At 41.4% G+C, this 11654-nt stretch overlaps 3 protein-coding genes across 4 annotated transcripts; 1 reads left to right on the top strand and 2 right to left on the bottom strand.

Annotated features, from left to right (window-relative positions):
• Positions 1-1093: 1093 nt before the first annotated feature.
• Positions 1094-6553, top strand: fli1rs (Fli-1 proto-oncogene, ETS transcription factor-related sequence). Of its 2 annotated transcripts, XM_070444026.1 has the most exons (7): positions 1094-1397; positions 1513-1587; positions 3881-3952; positions 4220-4282; positions 4416-4463; positions 4785-4868; positions 5449-6553. In XM_070444026.1, the coding sequence occupies exons 1-7, from the start codon at positions 1109-1111 to the stop codon at positions 5970-5972; spliced, it is 1155 nt and encodes a 384-aa protein (XP_070300127.1). In that variant the 5' UTR covers positions 1094-1108; the 3' UTR covers positions 5973-6553. The 2 variants fall into 2 exon arrangements, with proteins under 2 accessions (XP_070300127.1, XP_023844962.1); XM_023989194.1 differs by lacking the exon at positions 4785-4868.
• A 67-nt stretch (positions 6554-6620) lies between these two features.
• LOC111965168 (uncharacterized) lies at positions 6621-8013 on the bottom strand. Its single transcript, XM_023989193.2, has 4 exons — positions 7750-8013; positions 7375-7487; positions 7172-7245; positions 6621-6926 (listed from the first exon to the last, which is right to left on the bottom strand). Exons 1-4 carry the CDS (start codon positions 7972-7974, stop codon positions 6652-6654), a joined length of 687 nt encoding a protein of 228 aa, XP_023844961.1. The 5' UTR covers positions 7975-8013; the 3' UTR covers positions 6621-6651.
• A 256-nt stretch (positions 8014-8269) lies between these two features.
• Positions 8270-9589, bottom strand: LOC111964672 (zona pellucida sperm-binding protein 3-like). Its single transcript, XM_023988512.2, has 4 exons — positions 9041-9589; positions 8839-8954; positions 8566-8666; positions 8270-8448 (listed from the first exon to the last, which is right to left on the bottom strand). Exons 1-4 carry the CDS (start codon positions 9509-9511, stop codon positions 8270-8272), a joined length of 867 nt encoding a protein of 288 aa, XP_023844280.1. The 5' UTR covers positions 9512-9589.
• Between the last annotated feature and the right edge of the window lie 2065 nt (positions 9590-11654).

Raw genomic sequence — 11654 nt, 5'->3', positions numbered from 1 at the left:
ATGAGTCATTGTTGGGAGATTCCACCTAAGATGACATTCCAAACATTAGACATCATTAGGTGTATTACATCTTTACAATTAATAGACAAGACTACAAGGTTTGATTCTTAGCCTGAGTCACACAGGCCAAGTTATTCTAGTGGCCATGATAATACACGGATATTACATCACAGCTGTGTTAAACAAGGACAATGAAGACCCTAGGGCTGGGCCCCACCCCCCCCAATTTCTGAGCACAAAAACATTTATAACAGTATTTTTTATTTTTGGACATAAAAAATTGTAAAAACACCAGCAAATCAGCTACAAGTTATTTACATTTTGGAAATCTGTTAAAAAGTATTCCCACACATAATATAAAGATAAGTGATCATATAAAAATGTAAGCAAGGTTTTTTAATCAAATATATCTGTTTGGGCATCTTGCGGTCAAATGATTTGTAATTATGTTCCAGCCCCCTGACCATCCTCTCAAGAAAAAAAAAGTTGATGATCTAGTTGATGATCCCTGCCCTAGGGCAGTGGTTCCCATACTCTGGGTCAGGACCCACTTCCGTGACACTGGATAAAAACGCTTTCAGTGTAAACTTAAACGACTAAAACCAAATAGAAAGTATGTAGAAAATATAAAGGACCTACTTATTTTTCAATAGCAGCCTATAACCTTTGAAAATTAACAATCAACTGAATAAAAGCTAGACAATCAGCCCCCATTGATTTTGTAATGTTTGAGCATAAGAACACAGCAAAAGCCATGTCAAAATGTAATGTAGGAGATTAGCTTTGAAACTGCAACATTTTCTCTCCGCTGCTAAGATAATATGTTTTACTTATTATTTTGTTTGTGTCTGTTTTTTTTCACTGCTCACCCCTTTTGGTGGGTCGCGACTCAAAAGACACCTCAATTGGTGGGTCACAAAGCAAAACAGTTTGGGAACCCCTGCCCTAGGGTACAGACAGAGGCTAGGCGTCTCCATACTACTGTCTGATATTTTGGGGTATTCATGACGTCCATACGTAATCTTTGGGTTCTTACTGTACATTTAAAAATACATTTAGTTTAATTTGAGGAGAAGAAAACAAAAGAGTAACTTCTCAACTTTATGAGATGCTGCGTCTGTGTGAGTTACAACAACCTCCTGTTACCCCGACTTACCAATCTCTCTTCCTTCTCCTCTTCCTCCTGGTCCCAGACCCTGAGGTGTGGACCCAGGACCATGTGCGCCAGTGGCTGGACTGGGCCATCAAGGAGTACAGCCTGGAGGAGGTGGACATCATGCACTTCCACACACTGGAGGGCAAGGCCCTCTGCAAGATGACCAAGGAGGATATGATGCYCCTCACGTCCGCCTACAACACYGACATCCTGCTCGGCCACCTCAATTACCTCCGYCAGAGTAAGGGTTACGGCCTGGSACTCYTAGAAASTTTTCATWTGARTATTTTRATACTYCATGAGGACATAACTGATCTATGTATCCATTTTGTAACCTTCTTTGAATCTCTTTTTAGGCAGCCCTACTTTCTCCTACCCCACAACTCCAACCAACAACACACAGCAACAACCCAGACTACAGGTTAAATCAGGTAAGACAATTAACTTCACAACTCATTACCAAGAACATAGTGACTTAGTGCAAAATCCTTAAACTGCATGCATAAAGAACCTGGAGCTAGCAAGCATTGAGATAAACTGCCTTAAAATGAGAAGGGGAGTAAAATGGAGGGGTTTTGTGGCAGGAATCATCTATTCAAACCTCTCTCAGAGGCAGATCAAATACTTCACTCATTTAATGGATTCAAAATGAAGTGTTGAGTTGCCATTTCAGATTACATAGTTTAGAGTGCTTTAACGTTTCTTGGCGGAGCGTTTCCCTGAGTTGATGACTCTATTACGAGTCCACGACTCAACAGTCAGTTTCAGACAGGAAACAGCTGCACCGGCAGAGGAAAATGGGGGAGTATGGGCCCCACTTTGGGACACAATTGACAATCTAATGGCAGCAGAGGTGGCCCGGACAAAAGGACACTCACCCCAAGGAATACTGGACCATCTTCAGCTCTCCTTTGTCTGTTTTCTTCTGGCTGCTTCAAATCACTCTTTTTGAGTCTCCATTTATGGGCTTCCTTCCATAGCATGTAAAAAAAATATGGACGAAGCCATCGATGACAATACCCCATTGTTTCCTATGGGAATGCTCAGTGGCGCATTTGATGATCAGGAAGTATCATTTCAGTGTCACCATCTTGCTACATGGAGGAGTTTTTGGAAACATTGCATGTGCAGTTTGAGCTACTCTGGGAAGTGACCATGCATCCCACTGCTGGCTTGCTTCTGAAGCTAAGCAGGGTTGGTCCTGGTCAGTCCCTGGATGGGAGACCAGATGCTGCTGGAAGTGGTGTTGGAGGGCCAGTAGGAGGCACTCTTTCCTCTGGTCTTAAAAAATATACCAATTCTCCAGGGCAGTGATTGGGGACATTTCCCAGTGTAGGGTGCTGTCTTTTGGATGAGACATTAAAATGGGTGTCCTGACTCTCTGTGGTCACTAAAGATCCCATGGCACTTATTGTAAGAGTAGGGGTGTTAACCCCGGCGTTCTGGCTAAATTCCCAATCTGGCCTTCATACCATCATCCCCAGCTTACAATTGGCTCATTCATCCCCCTCCTCTCCCATGTAACTATTCCCCAGGTTGTTGCTGAAAATGAGAATGTGTTCTCAGTCAATTTACCTGGTAAAATAAAAAAGAAATGTTGCAGGCTAGCTCAGTTTTGACCCCTCTCATGTAGTATGTCAAGTTGAAGGCCCTCTGAGGTACTGCAGGCTAACATTAGCAACTAAATGATCCTTATAACTTTGTCGGTCGAAGTAATCGGACATGCATCTGGTGAAATAGAAGCAATTATTGAGACCATGATTGTGTTTGTGAAAAAATGCAGGGTAAATCCATTTGAATTCAATCACTTTTTGACAGCCCCCCTTTTGATTTGAATGAAACATTCCATATACATTTGCACATTGTTTAAGTGCCCAGAAAGTTACTTTTGGACCCAAATGCAAAAACATTCAAGAGATAAAGGTGCTCGAAGTTGATCTATTTTGCATACCCCACCATACCATGAGACAGCCATGTCTTAATCAATGGAACAGATAAACGGTTGAGATTGCTCTAATTTAAAAGCTTACAAATAGTGTTGTCAAACTATTTTATACTTTCTTGAAAATAAAAATGTAATTTAACCTTAAACATAAATTATAAAAAAATGCTGAAACTCCAATTTGTTTCATGTTGAAATATAGGTCCATTCCATTTCTACGATTGAAATGACACCCACCCTGTATTAAAGAGCATGTTATGTCTCAACCAATGGCAGGCACAACACAAAAACCTAAGATGATATAAAGTAGGGTCTAAGCTACAACATATGCATATATGAAGAAAATAACAGTTTGCGCATTTTTAGATAATTAACGTTAAAGGTAAAAAAGTCCATCATTATATTTTTTTTTTTTAATGTTTTATAATTTATTTGAAAACAGTTTGAAAAACCTTTTTATAAGCTTTTAACTGATATCATACTCAACTGTTTATCCTTTCCAGTGATGAAGACATGGATGTCTCATGGTGGAGTATGCAAAATGGGTCAACTTTGAGCACCTTTATCTCCTAAATGTTTTGGCATTCAGGTCCAAAAATACACTTTCTGACTACTTCTTCCATGTACAAAAATGTTATGGAAAGTTTTGTTTAAATCAAAAAAGAAGCTGTCAAAAAGTGATGGATTTACCCTGCCACCCTGTCTGTCCTCTATGCTTAAAAGCCCTCTCTGAACTTTCTTCCTGTGGATGCCTCGTCTCACCCTCCGTTCTTTTTGAGCAGAGAACAGTTATGAGGAGATAGGCAGAAGGAACAGCTGGCCATCGAACCCAATGCCACCTCCAGTACCCAAAGGTACAATAACCGACGTCACATCTCATTCTCAGTGCTTTACATTTATTGTGTGCACTAAGGCAGATTCATACTAATAGTTGTATCAAGATATTAGTTCTAGAAATTAGTACTACAGCGTTTCACAGTGGAGAGAATAAATTCATTAAGTCAAGCATTTTGTAGTTCAAGATGGAATAATACTGATAGAGCAAACTAAGAGTAAACAGAGAAACTTTGTTGACATGTTTGCATTATGCTGATAAATACATCATGTTGTTTATGATTTAGGTTCTCCCATGGAGCACCAACACAGCACCAGAGTCACAGAGCCTCCACCGAGAAGTGTGCAAGGTGTGCATCTGTACTGCTTTCTCGTTTCCTGATCCTAGTTTGTTGAAACACTGGTATAACCTTTGTATCATAGTCAAGCCAACAATGTCTTAATAAAACAATCTAACTTTTCAAACCCTTAATTTCCTTGCAGACCCATACCAAGCATTAGGTCCCATCAGCAGTCGTCTAGCCAACCCAGGTGAGAGCATATCCCATAATGCACCATGTTAAACTGGTGAACCAAAAAGGTGGTGACAAATGTGGCCTTTACACTGTCTGCTTTGGTGTCATGAACTGTAACACTCAAATAGATTGAATAGGAGAACAGAGGGATTCCTTAAAAAGAGAACAATTAAGTCGTACATTCCCGGTCTGGGATGACACATTGACAAAAATGTCCACCTAGACGATAGCATTATACATTCACCCTCAGCAAAACTAAGCTGAAACATTTTAATTATTGTCTCCCGTTAACCAGAATGACCCTGTTTGACAGAATTAATTCTGTATCTCCTCACAGAAGGCCAGGCCCTCCACTCCAAGAAACGAACAGGCAAACACAGTTCATACAGGCTGCCTGACCCCAGCGCTCACAGGCCTGTGGGTAGGTTTCTGCCTGGTCCACCCACGTTCTGTCTCTCTCCATGACACACAGTGAAAAAGGTCACATTTGCAGAAATAGTTCAAACTTGAAAATGTATTTAGAATCCTGGTGGTATCTCTTATGCAAGTTATATTCACAGACACCCATGGGACATAGATTGATATGACAATAGCAAAATAGTCCACGAGAAGGAGATAGCAATGGTGCATGAATGAAACTGCATGTGAATAAATGTAATTGTATTTGTGTCAAATTGCCAGTTGGCAAACTATCCCTACGGGATTAATTGACACAAATAAAAATGACAATGATTCACAGTAATAATTCTTACGGTGTTCTGTGCAGATCGCATAAAGAATGAAATGAAAATCACACAATAGTAGATAAGGATATTCAAGCAAAAATACTTATCTATACAAATACAGAAAAATTCAAATGTGTATATGGATAAAACTACACTAATCTACAAACAATCATACTCTTAAGAGAAGCATTTCAGAAACAGATCTTGCTCGCTTTAACAGAACCCAGCCCTTTGATGCATCCATTCCCCTCACCCCTGTCCCGTTTCTCTTCCAAGGCTCTGGACAGATCCAGCTGTGGCAGTTCCTGCTGGAGCTGCTGTCGGACAGCAACAACTCCAGCATCATCACCTGGGAGGGCACCAACGGCGAGTTCAAGATGACCGACCCGGACGAGGTGGCCAAGCGTTGGGGCGAGCGCAAGAGCAAGCCCAACATGAACTACGACAAGCTGAGCCGCGCCCTTCGCTACTATTACGACAAGAACATCATGACCAAGGTGCACGGCAAGCGCTACGCCTACAAGTTTGACTTCCAGGGCATCTCACAGGCCCACCAGAGCCACGGCGGAGAAGGGGGCATTGTTAAGTATCAGACTGAGGTATCTTATGCCCAGCCCTACCACAGCCACCAGCCAAAAATGAACTTCATGAACACACATGCCGCCCCTATGCCCGTGTCCCCTGGGAACTTTTTCGGGCCGTCTACAACTTACTGGAACTCAACAACCAGCCCAATGTATCCGGGGTCTCCCATGCCAAGGCACCCGGGGACTCACTCCCACCTGAGCTCATACTATTGAGGTATGGGTGTCTTGCACTAGACTGGATGGCAGAGCTTTCTGAAACAGACTGATATCCAAGATACCATCCACAATGTATCTGGTCTTTACATCTAAATTAGGTTGAAACGCTATGCGAGTTTTGTTAGTACAGAATGTAAAATGGACAATAATGCTCACGTCACATCTTCAAGCAGAGGCACCATAAGATAGGCAAAAGGGAGAGGGTAAACAATGTGAAGAAGCAATGGTGACTAGTAGAGACCAAGGGATAGCCATGAAGGTTCTGCCTTCTTGAATTTCTCAACTATGGAGGTTGAGAATTTGTTCATATTATAGCCTGTGATTCAGTTGTTTGAAAACCACATTTTTCAAGTAGGTAAGTATTTTGTTTAATATGTCATTGAGGTCATTGAAGGACTTAAAGGGGAAAGTCACTGACTGTGGGAAGTGCTAAAACTGTTATGAGGTCTTGATCGCAATTACTATATTCATTGATCTAACATTTGTAAACGTATCATTGTACAGAATGTGTCATACAATTGTAGCAATAAAACATTTACCCCTGTAGTAATGCTAATAAAAGGAACTTGTATATTTGAGTTGGTCTCCTTTCTTTTCTCCAAACCATTGATAATTTTAACTGACAAAAATATTAACTAGATGGTGTATCAGTAATTTGTTTTATTGCCAAGGTGAATTATCGACATGAACATCGGGCAGTGACCACACTTGCTGTRTATTTGTCCACACCAAAGAACTCCTCGAATGTTCTGTGTGGTTCAGAGACCTGCTCCACTTCCACAACAGCAAATCCCTTCACAGGTCTCTCTTTAAGTCTCTCCACCTGCCTCACACCTAACTGCCCCTCCACCATGGTCTCGGGCTGTGAGGTTGTCGTCACCTCCTGGGTCAGAGCAGGCTTTGTGTTGTATTCCACCGACCACGACTTGCTGGTGACCATCTTGGTGGTGGCTAGAGTACACAGAGCGAGTTAGATGCCAAACATCCTCACCGACACAGACTGAATAAATGGATACTCATTGATGGTGACAGGCTAATAAGCCTTGTGTGTAAATGTTTGAAAATGGCTTTCCAAATAAAAATTATTCATATCATAAGGCCATCTTTACAAATGCAAAAAAGTACTCGACCAAAACAACCTCCCAAAACCCAACAGTAAGTAAATGCAAAGATACACTTGTAGGCACAGTACTCACCAGAGGGGACAGCAGAGCTACATGTGGACTCACAACAGGAGCAGACTGAAGAAGCTCCATACAGCTCCTTCCATCTGATAGGACCAGACCAAGACATGTCAGAGCAACATGAGTCTTGTTTCTATTATTCATGGTTTTCTATCATCTTTTGCAGGGCCTATATGGATAAAGTATCAGGCAGCTTCAGTATTAGCAGGGCTTACCCCCCTGCTGCGGAATCGTAGGTGCAGGCCTTCGCAGTTGAAGAGGGGACAGACCTCCCCACAGACATAGCACAGTGCATGTAGAGCTGCTGTGGCTGAAGAGGCGGCTCGAGCTGATTCAAATGTGGCACAGAATCTACAGTTTGCATACTTATGTACATACTTCTTCCAATGCAATGTAGTGTCAGAGGACCTCAGTAAAATTAATTGCATAGACAAGGGAAAGAAAAAGATTAAGCTCAGTAGTCATAATGCTTGATGAAGGCCATGTATTGCATAGGAAATCTAACGAGGGCATAGCACTCAAGTTCAACTACTGGTCAGTTGACTATGGTTACTGTTGCATATTACGAACGGAGTGCATCCTTAACATACCTGCCCTGCTGTCATTCCCTGAAACAGAAAAGCATCCATGGTAAACCTCACAACATTCCTTTTATATGGGATGAATCTGGAGCCACTGTTGTTTCTGCTCTCAACCATGCACCTGAGCAGAAAATAGATTACTGTTAAATCCAAGAAGTTCCTTTTTTTTTTAAAGGGRCAATCTGCAATTGCTACATTCATCTTTGGATTTATAAATGAATGATATATACCCATATATTCTTGAAGAATATAACTTATCAATGCTGCATGAGCCTAGTTCAACTGTGGTACAACATCAGAACCCAAAACTATCATTTGGGTATCACAGATGGGCAGTACTTGCATCTATTGCTCGCTCTATGAATTTGAGAGTGGTTACATTTCTCCAGCCCCATCCTTCAGACTTTTGCCAAAACATGGGCGGGGATTTTCCTTGTTATTGTTTCAGCTACAGATTGCCTCTTTAAAAGCAAAGTACTGTGCAAATGATACTGATAGAAGTGATCTGTAGACATACTATATGTCTACATTACTCAAAATTATCAATGACAGTAAAGTGAGGCGTAGAGGAGTGTGACTGCTTAATGGTCACATTACACGAGAGGAAATAGAGACGTCCATCTTTAGACAGGGAAGGCACTTCAGCCTGAAAGTACATGGGCTTTCCCATAGAGTATCCATCGGATGGGGCAAGTCTCTCCCATTGAGCTGAGGGAGAGAGAATGAGTAGTCAGATCTTTCAATTACCTGAGGGCTCATTTAAGTACATTCTATAACATGAGGACTACTCATTTACTGTAGATCAATGATTCATCTATACCCTACCATTACGTGCAGTGAGCATGGAACGAGTTCTGTTCTTCATTGGTTTAGAGACCTTGTGTACCACGTTCAGCATGTAGCCTATTTTGTAGGAGTAATGATATCTGGAAAGAAATAAGCAAATAATTGGCATCGACTATGAATCAACTTTTAAATGTTGTGCCAACCTGCTATCATTTATGTCCTTTTCTTTGTATGGAATGATAACCCCTCCAGTGACATGAACTCAAGGTAAACATCAATCCATCATAAAATTGTGTAAATACTGCAAGTCACCTGTTGAAGTGACAGACAACTTGCAAGGTGAATGGTGCAGCTCGTCTGATAGGCCCTTGGAGCTTCGGAGGGTCATATCGGAGAGTGTTGGAGTAGGCCACACGATTATTTACTAGCTGTTTATTGAAGATAAGTAGGCCTATGTCAATATCAACAAGGTACTTCTGGGAAATGTAGGCCTATGAATGCTGACAAACCTTACCGAGCGCTTGCTCCCACAGAGGCCGAGGTCGTATTCGAAGATGAAGGAATCTTTTGTAGATTTATTGGTTTGACATGTTCCGAGTGTCAGTTGAGACGGTGAACCCCCGGAGCCCAAAATATTTTTCTTTACCTGCACGAACATCTTGTTGATCTTACAAAGTGTTATCACTTCGCGGGCTTGACTTTTTGGACCAGCGGGCTTCTGTGTTGGGTACACCGGGATCAGTATTTTCCTAACTTTATCCGGTAATTGTTCATGTCCAGTTCCACGGACTGGAGAGAAATGTTCCTTGTCTACCAGCGGCCCCCTTGAGTGCTGGAACACAGGTAGTTCGAGGTAAGACGGCGAGTCTTCGGTGAGTAATACCTTCACAAATGACTGGCGTTCATTTGAGCCTCCCTCTGCTCTTAGAGAATGCAAAAGGAACAAAAAGGCCAAGTTGAAAATATAAAACATATCTATATTCATGTACCAAATTGTACAATAACTCGAGCAAAATCAGGCCCTGCGTCAATTCATATCCATACGTATGCCGCGTTCAAATACTAGTCGGAACTAGGAAGCTTAGACATTTCCGACTTGCTGATTCGTTGATCACCGCACGTGTACAACCAGTTGGCAAATCGAATTTTTCCGAGTTTCCTAGTTCCAACTAGAATGTGAACGCGCAATATTCCTTGCAAAATGAGCCAGAATCAAAAACACCTGTTGGAGACCTAGTCGCACAACGCTCGTGCCACCGAGGCCATTTGAACTGCAGGGAAAATATTAGATAAATTGGATATTATAATATTATAGATGATTATGCCTGCCTATACGTTTTTATAGACTAGACAAAAATAGTCAGGGCCTATAAAAATGAAGAAAATACAAATAGACAATTATAGATTATATACAGACAAGTTATTATCCATACAGTGAATGCTTTGTACGTTGTTAGCTCTCATTTTCAACTTTCATGACAGATAAATGTGGGATATTGTTAATTATATGCCTAGATGTAAAATAAGTGTTAAGCACATTATTTTTACATTACTTGAGCAAAAACCATGTGTGTGTTTGCCCATCTCTAGAAAATAGTCAGTTCAATGGAGAATATATTTAATGTACAGAAAGCACACATATGTGTTAAATTCAGCAGAATACAACGTTTTGGAACGGACAGATAGAAATACGGTATGTATAACAAACATGCCTCTCCGACAATTAGAACAAGGAATCATGCCAGCTCTATTCATCACATTTATATCTGAAACGTTTCGACGACGCTGGCCAACAATGTGGTCATGGTTTCCTTATGAATTTAGCGGCAGTAGCATTATATTTAAAGATGGGTAAATCACAGTGAGAGAGTGAATGATAGGAGAGTTAGAGCAGAGCCAGTCCAGTAGAAGGCAGAGGGGGCTGCGGCCCCATTACACCGGTGGGTGGAACAGCATTCATTGSTAAAGGTGAAGTTGAGGCCCATGGCGTACTTCTCACCAGTCAGGCCACACAGGGCGGAGAGGACACAGCTCTTCTCGTAGAGCGTCACACTGAACTCTCCTGTAGATTAAAGGTGTTTATGACCGAGTTAGCGTTACATTAATGGTGTTATTTGTACACACTCAATCACAAACATGCGGGCACACACACACAATGTATGTAACTAAAGGAGCTCTCACCGCGCTTCCCCACAGCTTTGTTGGACAGACATAGCTGACCTGGAGGACACTTCTGAGGGAACTTGATACAGTCCAGTGGGGAGATGGCAGGGAAGACACAGGTGAAGCAAAACAGAGGAACTGAAAGAGAAAGATATTGATTACGCTAAGAACAAAGTAAAACTAAAGTTTGGCACAGGGACTGAAGGATAGTAGAGATTTTTAATAGGTAATATTGCCAGTGAAGATTTTCAGAGGAAGAAGCTGAAGTCTTATGATGGACAGTTGAGGGAAATGGGTGGGAGGGGCTTAAACAATGCTGTTAATGTAATAATGCACAAGTCAATGTACAAAGCTAAACACCAATTAAGCAATTAGCTTCTCCCATAAACACACACACAAACACAGTATATGATACATTGCAATATAAGCATTCCATTTCTAACTCCTTTCTCTTCCACTTACCCACAGATGGTACCAGACACAGTAAAAGCAGATGGCATAGAAGCTGCGACATCACTTGTTTTTTTGTCTCTCTCCAAACAAAGACAATATCCTGTATTCCCTTTGATTTGACTGCTTTCCCAGCTCCTCACGACCTTTCTGTCTTCTCGTTATCTAGTTAGTCTAGATAAATGATCATCTAAAAAAACAATTACTTGTTGCAACCTTCTCTTATCCAGTCAAATGTGTTGATATAGTCCTTTCTGGGGATGCGTCTGTACAAACTTATGGTATTATGCCAGTACCCTTAGTCTTCTCTCTCTTCATGCATCGTCTGCACAGATCTGAAGATAGCCTCTCGTTTTCCTTGATACTACCTTAAGTATCTTCAAACATCTCCCCACCCCAAAACATCTGATTCAATTAGGACATTAGCCGCCCAGTGATAAGACTGAAGTCACTTCTTCGCCATGGCTGATTGTAAAGTTTGCACTGGAATCTGCATAAATACTAAAGTAGAAACA

This window comes from Salvelinus sp. IW2-2015, linkage group LG6.1 (genome assembly GCF_002910315.2).
Source record: "Salvelinus sp. IW2-2015 linkage group LG6.1, ASM291031v2, whole genome shotgun sequence".
Classification (NCBI taxonomy): domain Eukaryota; kingdom Metazoa; phylum Chordata; class Actinopteri; order Salmoniformes; family Salmonidae; genus Salvelinus; species Salvelinus sp. IW2-2015.
This window is presented reverse-complemented; position numbering and strand designations above follow the sequence as displayed.